The 17,283-nt window shown below is 39.8% G+C and overlaps 1 protein-coding gene across 3 annotated transcripts in view; it reads right to left on the bottom strand.

The window, feature by feature from the left end:
• The window catches only part of SLC2A9 (solute carrier family 2 member 9), a 105,518-nt gene that overhangs the window by 69,985 nt on the left and 18,250 nt on the right, over positions 1-17,283 (bottom strand). For all 3 annotated transcript variants that reach the window (XM_037384797.1, XM_037384775.1, XM_037384786.1), the window contains 3 exons: positions 13,947-14,107; positions 13,120-13,244; positions 11,816-11,961 (listed from right to left, as the gene is read on the bottom strand). In XM_037384797.1, coding sequence (XP_037240694.1) covers positions 11,816-11,961; positions 13,120-13,244; positions 13,947-14,107 — 432 coding nt within the window. The remainder of the gene's footprint in view (positions 1-11,815; positions 11,962-13,119; positions 13,245-13,946; positions 14,108-17,283) is intronic.

The following is a 17,283-nucleotide window of genomic DNA, read 5'->3' as shown; positions in this document are numbered from 1 at the left end:
CAGAAAACTGAACTAAGATTAAGACTTTAAGAACAGTTAATAATGACATAATCAAAGTAAGCATCTGTTTGTGAAGAATAACCTAAGAAAACAGGCAGTATAACTCATCAGTTTCAGTCTGTGTCTGCCTGGAGTAATTTCCTATAATATAAACATATTGAGCGTAGTGAGGCACTGGAGCAGGTTGCCCAGAGCAGCTGTGGATGCCCCATCCCTGGCAGTGTTCAAGGCCAGGCTGGATGGGGCTTTGAGCAACCTGGTCTAGTGGAAGGTGTCTCTGCCCGTGGCAGGGGGGTTGGAAATAGGTGATCTTTACGGTCCCTTCCAATCCAAACAATTCTATGGTTCTATGAAACACACTTGCTATGTACCATATAAAAAAATATATACAGCATGATAATTTCTTACAATACTTCTAGATTAAAAACTTACTTTTCATCAGCACATCATATTTTCTTTATATATGATATATAGTTTCTTTCCATAATGTCAAGGACACTTCTTACGGAAAAAAAAGTATCCTCTGTATATTGTTATTATGAACACTGCCTACTTATGGAGACTTACTTGGAATATGCTTATATGCCATTTAAAGTCTCCCATAGTGTATGTTTTTTCAGTTGGTCCATTTCTCTCAAATAACTCTTCTGAAAGTGTTTTTTTGGAAAAAGCTATGAACAAGACTGCACCTCCGAACTTACCCTTCACAATAAATAAGAAATCCTGACAGTCTAATAAAAAGCCCTCTACTTCCACAAGACACTGAGCTTCCTTCATTTCCTATGAAAGATTTCTGATTTACTTTTTATTATGCTGACTTTTAAAACCCTAAGGTAAACAGTCATAAATATGTTCCCACTTGCCATTGCTGGTATGAGTGATCAGTAAGCCACTGAAGTCAATGGAAACTTCTCCATTCATATCAAAAGTTTTCAGGTGACACCTGTTTAACACTACAGAACATGTGTTCTACTTGCCTTTTTCTTAATTTACATTATCCACGTTCAAATTCTTCATCACTCTACAGAAAAGGGCTAAAATGAGTTTAAAAGATCCATAAAAAATTGCTGAAAATCAAGCTGAACTAGACCCTATAAAAAGAAGTAAAAGAAGCAGGGGGGAGGAGGGTTCCCTAATGTCTTTAAGAAGGAACAGACCAGGATATAAGCTGGGACAATGCTCAGAAACAATAATAAGGTAAAGGCAAAAGACAGTGTAGGTGTGATTTAGAAGACACGTTAACACTTCATCTCAGCTGTCATCAGTAAGGAGAAGCACACAGGCACTGCTGAGAGAATTGAAAACAATCACATCCCATTTTATCTCAGGAAAAACTTAAAAAAACATTAAATATTTTAATTACAGGGGACTTGATTCATCACTTGCTTGGAATCAGTACAAATAACATGTCAAGACAGTAAAATTTTAATTTTGAACTGTCACATTATGGATATTTGCTTAGGCTGGAGCATAAAAAACACAGTTTTGATGTATTTACAAAAGGCAGTTAAATAGTAGAGCAATTTTGACAACCACAGACTCATTCAAAGGTTGATATAATAAAGAGCAAAACTGCAGAAATACAAGGGGGGAGGTGGGGTGGATAAAGCATGACATGGATTTATCAACTGCAAATGAGATGAGATTAAGCTATACCAAAATACAGTAAAGCGAATGTTACCATGTCAGAGAACCATCAGCTACAATGCAGAAAATGGAACTTACTGTAACAATTAAAAGATGGAAAAGAAACTTATATGGGGAAATGTTTACAGGCACTGCTGACAGCTGAACTACTGGTTCATATATTACCTATTTAAGCATCAGTTACATGTAATATTTTCACTAATTAGGAAGAATTTAATAGAATTTGAATACACAACACAGAAAAGGCTAATATACACATTGATATAAAAAATTTAAAAGGGAGAACTGAGTCATTGACGGGGTCATACAACAGAGATGGGAAGAAATGCTGTACTGCCCTGTATGTGGGCACTCAGTTTTTGAAAGATCTAGTGAGGGCAATTAAGTATCTCAGTATAACATGTATGACGGGATCAAAAAGATTGAGTACAGACATACACAACTGCCAAAAGCTCTGCTCTTTCTCTCTCTCTCTAAATAATTTTATTTATTTATTTCAAAAGCATAATTTGGACATGCATCCCATGCAAGTATCAACCACTACAGCACAGTCAGGCTTCTTGTTTGTTACCCTAAGTTTGGTCTTCTGTGCTGTGGAGACCCTCACGTCTAGCTGAGCATCCTTGATCCCAACTGCCCCAGGGCACACTTCCCACATCCCTGCCTCCTGTCCATTCTAGAGCCACAGGGAAACTACTGCACCCCAAACACAAGCCCCAGACACCTCCTCCTAGGCAGCACCCTGCACACAGGGTAGCACATGGTACTGCCCCATGAACTCCAGCCCCACCTCGCACCCCAGCGTAACAGCCACGCTGCCTCACAGAGCTACCAAGGGCTTGTTTAGCTTTACTGCTTGAAATGTGCAGCAGAACTTATACACATAAATACTCTCTCTTTTTCTTGTTCAGTGCACAGGACGACCTGTGATGTCTCAGTGAGCAGGTCTATTTACCAGTCACTATTAAATAGTACTTAAATATTAATTCTGGAATTAATTCCTTGGGGGCTGTGGCAGTGGTGGTGGTTATGATGGGTTTACTACAGTGCTAAACACTTTACAAACAGCAGTGATTTTATTGTATAATACCTTTCTCATTTCAAATGACATATTTTACTCATTTTATAAGTGGGGAGCAGAGACAAAGCCCTCTTGCATCCAATGCAAGATACTCAAAATGTCCAGGAACTAGTGATTTGGCAGGCTCTTCTTTTTCATGTTCCTATAAAAAGCAGGAACATATAATCATGCACACACACAGACAAAAAGAACTACATCTAGTATAATTTCCAGATGCCATGAAGCATCTTGCCTCACTTCCCACAGCAACCCCAGAAAGATGCAGGTCTCTGGGTTTTTTTGTGTCACATCTGTCAGTCTCACAGAAATATTCCATTTGCCATACAAAAAAATCACATCCCTACTCATAACAGACTGCGTAGACTTATGTGGGTGTGCAAAGTCGGGAAGACTGCACAAGTCCAGCATTTCTCTGTTAAACTGTTACTGTGCCACATAAAACACACCTAAAGGTGACAGAGAACCTCACCAGCCTCCGGCCAAGGACTGAAAAAGCATTGAGATGGAACCAATTCCTTAGCATTAGAACTGTCTTTTCTTCCTTGAGTCAAGGGTATGGCACAGTGGTGACGATCATAAGGCAGCTGAGAAACGAGTACTTTCTTATCTCAGGCTTCATGCGCAGGGCAACTACCTTCCTCTCACCTTCCCTGTGCCCATCCAGACACTGCCCTACAACCTCCTCTGGCCGCAGAGTGCACTTACCTCCCCGTCTCACAGCTGCATCCCTGCTGGATACAATTTTCTTTTTGCACGACCATTTCTGTAACCCACTTCTGTCAAAATGTGTTTTAATAACAGTGTTATGGATTGCTTACTTTCTCGTTTAAAACAGAGGCAACCCAGATAGCATGCGTATTTCACCTCTGTTCTTACACCCACATGTGTATTTATTTTTATACATCATTACTACAGATACAGGTCTGACAACAAGATTACTCAAGTCTGGATATCTTCCCAGGTATTAAACAGCACAAAATGTTACCAGACTTAAGGCTGTACGACCCTAATCTAAAACTTAAAGAAGTCAGCAGCAGGTTTTTGTTACTGAGAAAACCACCTTTGGATCAGGACTTAAAACAGCCTTGAAAGTGCTTGGTGTCCAAATCCCATGATTTGTTCATTAAATTGCATGTTAGATCATGTTGTACACATTGAGAAGGAGAATTAAAGTGTCTGTTACAAGTTCCCAGGAGGCGCTTTGGTCCAACCGTTTATTGGAGTAACTAGCTTCTTACTGCACACTTAAACGGCATAATTTGTTTTCACTGCTTATTCATTTCTGAGAAAAGCAAAAATTTCTGAGAAAAGCAATGGGAAACGGCGAGCTTTCAAATTCTGATTACGATCAGCAGCCAGCATATATACTTGAGCTTCTTTAGAAAGAAGTATTAGAGGTATGTTGGAGTTATAATTTCTGATAAAACTTCCTTTCAGCTATGCATTTAGACTCAGGTTAACTTCTATAAATAATAAAATATAAAATAGTAAAATAAACTAATTGAAGAGGGTAAAATTCAGTTCCTCAAACATGAGCATACAGTATCATTTTGATGCCCTAGGGTACCTCAGATGTCCCTGTGGGGCTGGCAGATGCAACACACAACTCCAGAGACCTGCATCCTCCTGAGGCTGCAGCAGGAGGTGAAGCAAAATTCCTCACGGCATCTAGAAATTACATTAGAAGCAATTCCTTTTCTGTGTGATCATATTTTGACAAACTGAAGTTATAAAGGTTAGACTAAGATATATTAAGGTTAAGAAAAATATTTAAAAGAACCCCAAAGCACATCTGTTGTTTTAAAAACAACTGAAACAATTGCATGTTTAATCTTGACACTTTTTAAATGGCAACAGATCTGTTTTAAACTTTTTTTAAAAAAAATCTCATGATTTGATATTTACTTTAAGTTAAGAAATCCCTCAAAACACTGATCAGGAATATATGTCCTGATTCTTCTTTTTTTTCCAGTGGTTTCAAAAGCAAATGAAGAAACAAAAGGCTAGAAAATACACCCTACTACTCAATATGATACTACTACCTTATGATGCTTGACTGATTTTCCACAGCATTAATATCAGATTTGTAAAGGACGAATTTACATATTAGGACATGAATTTGCAATAATGAGTGATTTTATAAAGGACAATGGAAATTAAAACTGAAATGTTAATCATCTAGAACCTTCAAAAAAGTTTAAATGGTACTGTCTCCCCAGTGCGTGAAGCACACTGGGAAGGAAGTCACAGGTCAAATAAATTTAGATTTATTGCTTAATAACACACATATAAATATTATCAGATACTCAAGCACTAAGACAGGCAAATCTAAAATGTTTACTTGCTTATAAACATCTGAAGCAGAGTCCCATTAATGCAGGGCAAGATGAGGATCAGAGACACTGCCTGTTATTAGGTCAACTATAATAAGTGAAAAAGTCCACCTCTGTAGTCTGACAAAGCAGCAAAAAGTCAAACCTTAAATACATAGACAACATTTACAGATGCTTCAGTTTCAGTTATATGTGTTAACTATGTTTCAGAGGATCAGGAGAACAGTCTGACAAATTATATGCAACTGCTCTCAACTTCCATGGTATTTCAAAGTCTTCCTTTACCATGAAAGTTTGTCTACTGCTTTGCCAACTAACTAATTAAACAGAGTACTGCTACATAGAAATCTTATCTTCTCAAAAGCTAGGTGGGCACTGTTTCAGCTGTCTATGAGAATGTGGTCCTCACTGATGACAAACTTTTATCCAAACATTAGATGCTTTGTCATTAAGTTTGTTGTTCAACAATGTCTAAAAATAAATAAATATATATGTATCCACTGTTTTCTTTCTTCTATAACTATGCTTCCACTTTCGCATTCAGAGAAAGCCTCTCATGCAGGATGTTCTCCTTCCCAAACGCAAAACCGCAACATTTGACTATTACATATGGCAAATCAGCCATGTGTTGGTCCTAAAACTTTGGGAATTGAGGTCTCACAGCACAACTTTCATGGACTGAAACTCATTGGCAAATACAAAGACTCACAGCTGTCTTCAGATGTATTACTTAATGAGTTCTGTACAGAAAAGGGATGAATAAATACCTTTGTGTCTGTCTAGGGGAACCAATAAAAAGTTGATTTATAATCTTCAGTAAATACATAATCTCAGCTGGTCCAAAAAAGATATAAACAGAACACCTCATTTAATGTCTCCATTACAGATATATCAACACTCACTACATCCCACCAACAGGGCTGGTGTAACAAAGTAGACCTTATCTTCCCACGGGGACTACTGAACTATGAATATGCAACAACTCAGAGGGTCCTGGCAGCGTTTCTTGTCAGCACCACCAAGGCTATGTATCTCTAGCCTGGTGGCTGCACAGCAGCTTCCCTTGGCTGCATATTGGGTGAGGTGACCTCCATGCCCTCGATCAGCAACTCACAGCTTGTAATTAAGTGCAAATGCCTCAAAACAAATGATACAGAAATTGCTTCAGCAGTAAGAAACTCTGTGCCTTACGTGTTACTGTGAAAAGATGAAAGAAATTTCCCATTGCTGGATGAGAGGAACCCAGAGAATATTTTAAAAAGGATTGCCATCTTCAAAATCACTACCTCAAGCAATTCTTAACTGGTGTGTCTAGCACCAAGCCTGCAGGAAGTGCAGGCAGATTTCCATCCAGATAACAGAATCAATCCAGGCTCCAAAAGGCATACAAACACCTGCTGCAGTCAGTGATTACCTGAATAAGAGCTGAAATGTTTTCTTGTTCTATTTTCTGGTTTTGTTTCTTTCCCCTCTGCCCTGATCATATTTGGAGGTTCCTTTCTTTGTATGGGCGTTTTTCTGAGCTGTTCTTAGCAGATACCATCCCCTTGTAGATTTGAGCAGCAATTGACACGCACCAACATGTCTCTGGAATCCTTAGCAGAGGTTTTAAAACACTCTTCTGGGAAGGCTCTAGTCCTTAATTCAGAGGCTTGCATTTCATTTCAAGAATATAAAGAAGCTTTGCTTCTGTGCTTATGAGAAACACCATACAAACTTGGCAGTCCAGAGGAACGGCAGGGACCAGGGTAACCTGGAGTCACCTTTTGCAAGTCTGTCTCAATATTAGAGCATTTACAGGAGTACTTGAAACCACATCCTCAAACTCTTGCTCCAAATGTAGGCAACTCCTGTTCAAAGAAAAAATAATTGGGGACCAGAACCGATGAGCTAAATTCCTAATTTACTTTTCCTCTCTCCTACACTAATTTTTGCTCTTAAGATCTTAGTAAGAACTAGCAAATTATATACTATAATAGGCTCCCCAAAGCAGCATGTTTGTAAGGATACAAATACAGGAGCCTTTTCTCCTGAAGAACCACTTCCTGTCTCTGACCACTGCTGCTCCCTCTGTACCCCATATTATTCAATTACACTCAGCTGCATGTGCTATACAACCAAAAATGTCTCAAATTACATAATCTTGTAGTCAGTAGCAATAATTCAGTGCCCACATTACAGCAGATAATGTGATTGCACACTTGTGGGCCAGCACCAAATTGTAATCTAGAGTTGCCATGACTTCCTGAAGAATTTAAGGGCCCTGGCTTACAGAAGACTAAACCAAGACGCTAGCACATGAAAACAAGCACACTGCTGTCAGCAGTCAGGGTAGTGGAGAGAAGCAGGTCACAAGCATGTAAAGTCGTGCTGTGTAGTCTGATCACCAGCCAGCTTTGCCATTGTGTAATTTCCCAAACCTCAACAGAGACATAGTAGATGCAGTTTCCTGTAGGTTATGTCCTACAAAATTAGAATATTGAATAAAAAGCACTGCTGGGACTTGTTGGATGGGAGGGAATTAAGACAGAGGAAAGAAAGTAAGAGTATCAAACCACCGCAGCAGAGGACCATTGTCACCACTGCAGCTTTTCTCCTTCAGGTAATCACTCTTAGTAAGCATTGCATGCTAACAGAACACCTTCTTCAGACTCAACACTAAAATTAGTACCTTTGGACACAAACAGAATAAAAGTCTATATACTCAGAATCCAAAGGAATGCCTGTATTTAAGTTGTACAATCATTATTAGATTATTATATTATTTCTGCATCTGCTCTTTTGTGCTATCATTCTAAAACTGGATATACTAGTTTTGACAAGTTTGTGTCAATGTGGCATGACACACAAAAAGAAAGTAAATGCATTTCTGTAATACTTCAGCCAAAACACTTCCAGGAAAACCAGGAAGTAAGTATTTCATATAGTTCTGTTTTTAGAAGTATCATTTCATCTGGGTTATTTGTATAATCCTGTTCTCCTGGGTTCAAATTTAAAATCAGAATGACTATAAAGAAAGGCACATAGAGTGAGAAAGAGATTGAAGAGCTTGTTTTACTAAAGGAGATGAAGTCTAACCTGAAATGGAAAGATCACAAGTGATAGCGGAGGAGAAACAAAGCACACCGCAGTAGGGGGCGGGCAGGGCGTGGGGGGTGCAGGGAAGGGAAAGGAGAAGATATTAAGGGATCAATAACAGTTGACCAGAAGAATAGTAAGCTGACAGAACTGGCATGAGAAAAGTATTAGAAAGAAATCAGAAGACTGTCAACCCTCAGCACTTCCAGCAGAAAGCTTGGGAAGACTGAAGGAATAGGAAACGGCCAACCAGCCTTAAGACAGTAGCACAGTCAAAGCTGACCATCGCCCCCCAGCACCAAACCTGGGGCTGCCTATACACCTCCTGCTTCACCTGGGCTGGTCTTCATAAATAAAGAATTGCTAAAATTGGGTCTCCTTAACTTACTTGATACAAAAATCAGTAAGGACTTTCTGTATTGCCTCAAGTAACAGTGCTTTGAGCTATTTTTATGACAGTTCTGCATTTAAAAGAACACTCTTGCATTCAGTATGGGAAGAAGTTATCAGTTAGGTTGTTAATAAATGCTTGTAAGGCTATGTCCCACAGCTGATGTAAACACTCTCCTTTTCTGTGGAGAGACTTCTACACAACCACTGAAGGCAATAACCTCATATAATCCAGACAAATGCATCAAGCTCCAATGTAAGAGTTAAATTTTTCTGCTCAAGCTACTTCAGCCAGGAGTCTGTTCCAAACATCACTCTGCTTAATTTCAGCACACAATTACTCACAGAGCATTTATAACAAGTTATTCTTGTAGTCACATTGTCCTTGAGATTAAGCTATTTATTCCTTATGCAGTTCTTCCTTGTGTTAACATGGTGCAGTCCATTCCTCTCAATTCCCTCTAGTTACCTGGCCACACAAGCAATGTTGCTGTCCCCTCCTCTTACAAGACAGGATCTCAGCCATACCTGCAGCCCTCCCCATGTCCATTCCTGTTCCAGCTTGGTCTTTGCCCTTCCTTTCTTCAAAACCATCATTGCTTAGCTACCATGGTTAATATAGTCTTAGATACTTGCTAAGGTTACAAGTAATAGTTACATGACAGAGCTTAGGAGAAAATTGTTACAAAACTATGACAGAAAACAAGTATTCGTAATTAGTACTATCTACAACAAATTCTGATAGAAACAACCAACCAACCACAGAGCAACAAAAAATACTCCTGAGAGGTTTTACACGATCATTAAAATGCTGAACATTGTTAGACAAACTTGACAAAGGTGCTTCTCCACATGCTAGTGCAAGTAGTTGTGCAGAAGAGTGACCACTGGCAAAAAGCTCTTACTGATCACAACTTACCTGTCTAATTGCTTTAAACAGTTCATGAATTTTACAAAGGCAGAATTATACCACTGCCACAGGTTGGCTTATTACAGAGTGGCTTAAGTATAACGCAAATAACCTCAGGCTTCTGAGAAAAACAAGTTTGCTTCCCAATTATAGCTGAAATCAATAATACACCATGAATGCATAGCTGTCTCCAAAATATGGTGGCTGTGGACCTGGAATACTGGCCTCACTTCAAATGCAACAAAGACTTCTCCAACAGAAGAAAAGGGAGGGGAAAAAAATCAAATAATACGAGAATGAATTGCTAAGAAGCTTTTACATCATTAGTGAACAGAAGTCATGACATCAATCAGAAAGAAGGTGACAACTAGAAAATAGCCTGCAAACATCCTGAACCTCCTTTTGAACTTGATCAAATCAAAGTGACAGAAATTGGAGCAAGGTGTTTGCTGGGGAGGAGAGAAAGTGTTGCAAGGACTAAAGGACACCATGTTTGCCACCTCTCAGCTTCAATAGAAGTGAACTTATCACACATACCCTCTGTAGGAATGTTCTGTGGCAATGATTGCTGTTCCTGGTGCAAACTGCCCACTGACTTCAGTGGGAACCACATGAAGCTAGGGAAGAAAATCCTGGCTTGACTGAAAACAACAGAAATTTTGACAAAACCTTCAGAGAAGGCTAAAACTGCACTAGAAATCATCTTTCAAACAGCCTGAGGTTTCCCCTCAGTGCTAAATTTTATTAACGTATTAAAAGGAAAAAACACCCGCATACCCAAATGGAAAATTCAAGCTGGTTCCAATGATTTTGCTGGAAGTACGCTAGTTCACACCAGCCAAAACTTTGCTCCTTTTACATGCTGATGTTTCCCATCTTGAAAAGAACTAATTCTACAGATAAAGTGTATTTCTTCTTACGTAAAGTAATAGCTATCTTTATTGGTGTAGTATTAATTAACTGCATACTACAGCAGGTTGTAGAAGGACAAATGCAACCTCAGTAATTTGGTAGAGACAACAGTCAGGAGGAAGGGAAGGGGAGAAGAGAAATAAAAAGAACAAGAATGAGCTGAAACCAAGGAATAAGTACTTCCTATTCAAAATATCCCAAAGACCTAACAGGGGAAAAAGAAACTGCATGACACCTCACCTTTAGTGTATGCATGTTTGAAAAAAAACAAACCAAAACAAAACAAAACCCAAACCAAACCCCTAACAAAACAAAAACCCCTACTACATAAGGCCTGACATAAATTCTGAAAATTGCATGAGCCTCTTGACATTTAATACACTTGTTTGTAACAGACTAGCTTTCAAAGCAAGAGAAGAGACATCTGTAGAAGCCACGCAATTAAGGTCAGTGAAAGGCATTTGAAGCTTTTTCCTAAAATCCGTTGCTTTGGCGGGGGGTGGAATTAAGTAATCTGCCCTTCAATAAAGGATACATTTAATCAAACCATTTGCCATCAGGAGAGCTGAACAGGGTAAGTGAGCCCAAGGATAAAGGGGCAGTATAGGAGAGCCAGTCAGACAAAAATAAAAAGTGTCAGAAAGGATGGTATTGTGTATTTACAAGGAGTTGAATTTGGATGGACCCAGGAGGACAAGCTCTCCTCACTTTTCAACAGTTTACTACTTTTGCTGGCTGTCAGAAGAGATTCTTATTCCAGGTTTCATTGTGAGAGGACTGCTGCAGACATTTCCTCCACACTGCCTTGAAGATTCATCTCCGGATGAAAAGCATTTCTAAATGCCATCCCGAATAAACCTTGACTTCCTTTATTCAGAGTAATGACGACATCAAGTGGCCAACAAGTTAATCTCAGTTTACAAAAGCAAGACAACCTCTTGTATCAGAACAGATAATCTCCTTCCATAAAGGTACATATTAACTCTGCTCTTCCACCTCTTAGTCTAAAAGGAAGAGGCATTACAAGGAACACTACAATCATTGAGCAAGAGTTTTCCTATTCAGGTCCTCACACGAACTCTAACCAAGCCTTTTCCAGTTCTGTCTCACATTGAAAAATTACAAATGAAAACCACAAAAAACTCTTAAGCACTTTCACAATGCCCAAAGAAACCATAAACCAGCAAAAATAAATGTATATCAAGAAGGGTACACACATGACATCTGCGTATATACACACACAGAAGCTGCTCAAGCTGTTAAAACTGCATCCCACATCTACCAAACTCAGTCACACACACATGCTTTTAAAAGACACAGAAGAAACCACTTTTCAAACTGTTTCAAAACAAAACCCCAATGTTTCTGGTTTGCACTTTTGTAAGGAACTCAGTCAAAATATGAAAATGTAACACTTTAAGCATGCTTGTGTCCTTTCACAGAAAACATCTGTTAAATACTCACTTGCCCAAATATTTCTGGCAGCCCCAAAACTTGACCAGTGAAAACACCAATACAGATGAAAATTGCTGTGACCTGACCCAATGAACCACGGATTTCCTTAGGAGATATTTCACTCAAATACATGGGAAGGGCACTCAGAGAAATGCCTATAAAGGAAGAAAAAGCCCATATATTACATCAAATCGCTTTTTCATTATGTCAGGTATGAAACAAACATCTATTGAAGGAAGTTGAAGTGCTAATCTGCTCACAAGAGTGGCACAAAAACAGGCAAAGAACAGAATTATACCTATCCACAGATAATATGAATTATCTTCTCCGCATGTCTAATTACTCTTGCACCATTTAATGACCATGGGATTGATTATCTGTTAAGAGATCTACAGTGATGCGAGTAGGCTATTTGATGAAATGCACCAAAGGTTACTCAGAGATGAGCAGCACCTGGAAAACACATGTTTTAAATTTGCTCATCCCAAAGCAAGCAAAATCAAGTTAGCACTGGTACAGGTAAGGAAAAAAAAACACCCCAATGCATCAGGCAGAGAAAGCAGACACAGACAGGTGAAATGTTTTTACTGTAAACGGTATTAGCAGACATTCCTTTCAATACAGGCTTACAGCTGCAATGAACTCTTAATAGCAGGCATAAATTAAGTGTGAGAATGCTGCCCAAAGCAAGGAGAAAACAAATACATTATACTGACAATATTTACACAGCTCCAGAAGTTTGGTAGCAATTTGAGACAAAAATTAGCAGTCAGCACCAAAATTACCCATGAACTTCACACTGCCTGTGACAGACACATTCACTTTCAAACAACCATAGTTTGTGCTTACTAACATAGCCAAAGCTTGCCAAAAATGGGGCATAGCGATGCAAAAGTCAGAGCACTTTCCACTGTTTAGTCACATAATTACACTGAGAGTGTAAAACCATCTAAATTCATTAAGTCTGTCTGCACATTAGGTAAATATTTTTCACCATCTAGCAATCTGTGAAGTTGCTGAAACCCTCGCTGCTTGCTGCAAGACTATTCTGGTGCAGCATTGCCTCCATGGTTTACTTTTAAATGGGTAAGACCATGTTGCTAGGAGTAAATGATGATGTACCAAACCTTCCACTTAATCCTACTGGTATTAGCATGGGATCCAACAACTTCTTAGTCTGCTGTTTTGTCCCCATCTGTGTGGTTAGTGCCTGAAATGCCTCTTTAAAGTAAAGAAACATCTAGCTGGGGGAGAAGAGATGGATCATGCATTGTGTAAGCATTTCAGGTATGTACAGCACGATAAAAGCTTACCTGCATCAACACCCATTATAACTCGGCCCAGTATGAGCATTTCAAATGACCCTGCTAACAAGGAGAGGGACATCAACAATGCAGCTGTCACCGCAAACACGTTATTGAGCAGCAAAGTACATTTCCTAAAAGGGAAACATATTTTATGTAGATACCAGCATCACAACAGTTGGATCTAGTCATATTCATATCACACCAGGTTATTATTCTTAAATATCCATAAGACCAACAAGTGCCTAACAAACACTGCCTCTTCGATGTTGTGTGGAGTTCCAAAATATCCAAATGTATACAATTCCAAACCTATACCACAGCTTTAAAATAAATCATATTGCAGTTAACTAAAGAGCTGTACTTCAAAGGCATGGCAAATAGCCAGCCCACACACCCTAAGAACTCAAGTGCGATGACCAAGTCTCTATGTATGAATGTGAACTAAACAAGCATACTCTGGGTAAATGTATGTATGTAGGAACCAGAGAATATACTTCAAATAGCAATAAGCTGATGTAACTACAGGCATTTTTAAGCTACATACAGTTATGCCATTTTGGGAACTCCCCAACACTGACATATTTATGTCATTATAATTCATCCTTAAATCCATGATATTAAAAACATACATTTATGAAAATTACTTACTCCTTGCAGGGTTAGAAAAAACACTCTTGGAAATTCAGAACTCTTAGAAATGAGCTTTCATAATTTGAAGATGTTATGTTTAAATTTGCATTCTGTTGAAGAGGGTTTTAAAAGAAAAGTAAAGCCTTCTAGAGAGCCTAAGTGAGAAACTGCTTTAGAAAATAAAAGTTTTCCAACACACTTACCGTCCAAAGAACTTCACAATTGGGGTAACAATAATGGCACCCACAAGGCCACCAATGGCAAAAATAGAAACAGTTATGGACCAGAGGAGAGTCAGTGTGCCTTCATCCACTGAGAAACCGTATCTTCTTTCCCAAGTTTCATTGTAAAACTTCTTGATATACTGAAAGAAAATACATAACAATAAGAATACATGTACAAAATCACACTTTAAGAACAGAACTGAGAGGAAGAGAACAAAAAAACCCCAGTAGCTTGCTGGCAGGAATCACCCTTGCTCTTCTGTCTCCCTCCTCCAGAAAATGGGGCCTCACTTCTAGATGCAATTGCAATACAGACCAACTGAACCAGTCAAAGCATACAAATGTTTAACTACATACATAAACAAGGCGGAGAAAAAACCATAGGTGTATATGAATTTAGAAGAGGCTTTTAAAAGACAAACTCCTATAAATCAAGGATGTTGACATTTAGGTTGTTGGTACAAAATTAACAACAGTTTGCTTTACCCTTACTAGGTACACATACATAAACATTTCAGCCTGAACTGGGGCTAAGGGCTCAGACATAAAATCACAGAACGGTTGAGGTTTGAAGAACCTCTGGAGGCCATCCTGTCCAACTCCCCTGCTCAAGCAGGGCCGCCTAGGCCCCAGGACTGTGTACAGAGGTTTCTGAACATCTCTAAGAAGGGAGACTCCACAAAATTATGTCACCTGTGCTTGGCAAGGTACTGGAGGTCAGCTGAGCTCTGCTCACTGCTTGCATACATACTCTTAACCTCATGCATTTGATATACCACATCCTAGCACAACAGTTTTTTGGACAAGCCAAGGAAAACTGCACTGCCTAGCATTTGCCATGACTTTTAAAAAAAGAACATGCACAAATCTTAAATGCTAACTACTATTAGCCAATGATCATTAATCAGAGTCTTAGGCTAAAAGCAATTATTTTTACTGTTCTTTCATAGATCTGTAGTGCCAATAACTTGGAACTAAGGAAGCAAAGGAAGAAAAGGAGGCTCCAGTAGCAGGTACAGGTGAAAACATCTTGAAGAAGTTGGTGAATTGGCAGAAATGTAAAGGTAACGTAGAGGAAGGGAGTTGCAACCAATTCCTGCCAGATGGAGTTCACATGCAACTTGGGAAATTCCCTGGGAAATGTTTAAAGATGCTTTAAAAGTTATAGAAGTAGGAATCGTTTTGGCAAAACTCTACACTGTACTCACCATGAAACAACATTTATCATAATTTCTATTTTCTGTTTCAGTCCCAGAATGCAGATCTCAGATTTGCTCAAAATTAAGTGCCTTTCACTAGTCTATTTTTTCCAAAGGGCTAGTATTGTAAAAGTGAGTGATTCTATAAATTCTTTAGCATAACACTAGAAAAAACAAGATAGAGTGAATTGAAAACAACTGGCATTCATGCATTGAGGGAAGAAGGGAGGTTGTGTCCACTTTTGCATTGTATTTATGACAGTGCCACATCTAGGAGCTATGCAAAATCAAGGACCTACTAAGCCAAGCAATGAAAGGCAACATTTTTCTCCCAAAGAATTTACATCCAAGACAAATAACTGTTAGATGAGGGAGGCAAGAGCTGACAGCCATTGTTTGATACTGATAGGGGAAAAAAGCCCACAGTATCAGTCAAAAAGAGCTAGCTGTCTGACACTGTTAAAATTAAGGATCCCAAATCACTTTTATAAGTCTGTTATAGCTTCTCCTCTTCAAATTTACATAACCTGGTTTTTGAATGAAGTACAGGTTGCTGAATAACGTAAGCGATGTATCAAACATGAAGTTGGACACCTAAGACCCTGATATGAATCTATTCACCAGACAAGCTGGTTCTCTGAAGGAATGAAAACCTAAGACCTCTCCTCTAATGCTTCAGCTATCCTAAGACCTACACTTTCCTCCCATGGAAGCTTAATTTCCTTAAGACCCTTCCATAAGGGCCCTTCCAGGGTATCTTTTGAAAGTCCAAGGCCCTCTTGAAACTTTAGAGAACTCTGATAGATATCTGAGTCATAGTTCTCGTTCACAAAAACCATGCCAGCTCTTCTCCAAATTCTCACTTTTCTACTACAGTGTCTGCTGGTTTATCAGGTACAAATAATTGATTCTTTGCATGCATGTTCCACGTTTGTCCCCTAAAAACTAAGTCACATTAACTTTCTCAGTAACTGAGGCTATTTAAAAAGAAGCAGCACTGTGATATGAAGGCTATATTTTGAGTTATTTTTCCAGTCTTGAACAAACGTTAAGGTATTTTGGCAACCTGACACAATATTATCACCAATTTTATTCCTTACCTCTACTGCCATTTCAGCATCTCCAATACATCCTCTACAGCCTGACCTTGGTGCTAGGGAAAGTTATGGAGCAGATCACCTTGTGTGCCATCACGTAGCAGGTGCAGGACAACCAAATGATCAGGCACAGTCAACAGTGTTATAAAAGTCTGGTCCTGCTTGACGAACCTGATGGCCTTCTGTTACAAGAAGACCCAATTAGTGGATGAGAGAAAGGCTGTGGATGTTGTCTACCCGGACTTGAGTAAAGTATTTGACACTATCTCCCATTGCATCTCCTGGAAAAACTGACTGTTCATAGCTTGGATGGGTGTACTGTTCACTGAGTAAAAAGCTGGCTGGTCAGTTGACCCCAAAGAGTGGTGGTAAATAAGTTACATCCACTTGGTTGCTGGGTACAAGTGGTGTTCCCCAGGGCTCAGCACTGGGGCCAGTTCAGTTTAAGGTCTTTACCAGCAATCTGGATGAGGAGATTGAGCACACCCTCTGTGAGTCTGAAGACAACACCAGGTTGAGTGGGAGAGCTGATCTGCTTGAAGGCAGGAGGCTCTGCAGAGGGACCTGGACAGAATGGAGCAATGGCCCGAGGCCAAGTGTGTGCGCTTCAACAAGGCTCAGTGCCGGGGCCTGCGCTGGGGTCACACCAACCCCACGCAGCGCTGCAGGCTGGGGGCAGAGCGGCTGCCAAGCTGCCCAGCAGAAAAGGGCCTGGGGCAGAAAACGGCCATCTGCATACGAGCCGGCAGCGTGCCCAGGTGGCCAGGAAGGCCAAAACCGTGTGCCCAGCAGGACCAGGGCAGCGACCATCTCCCTGTACTTGGCACTGGTGAGGCTGCGCCTCGACTACGGTGTTCACCTGTGGGCCCCTCAGGACGAGGAAGACACAGAGGTGCTGGAGCGTGTCCAGGGGAGGGCAACGGAGCTGCTGATGGGTCCGGAGCACAATTCTTACGAGAAGCGGCTGAGGGGACTGGGGTTGTTTAGCCTGGAGTAAAGGAGGCTCAGCGGGGACCTTCT

This window comes from Falco rusticolus, chromosome 1 (genome assembly GCF_015220075.1).
Source record: "Falco rusticolus isolate bFalRus1 chromosome 1, bFalRus1.pri, whole genome shotgun sequence".
NCBI lineage: Eukaryota > Metazoa > Chordata > Aves > Falconiformes > Falconidae > Falco > Falco rusticolus.
The sequence above is the reverse complement of the archived record's forward strand: the minus strand, read 5'-3'. Positions and strand labels throughout refer to the sequence as shown.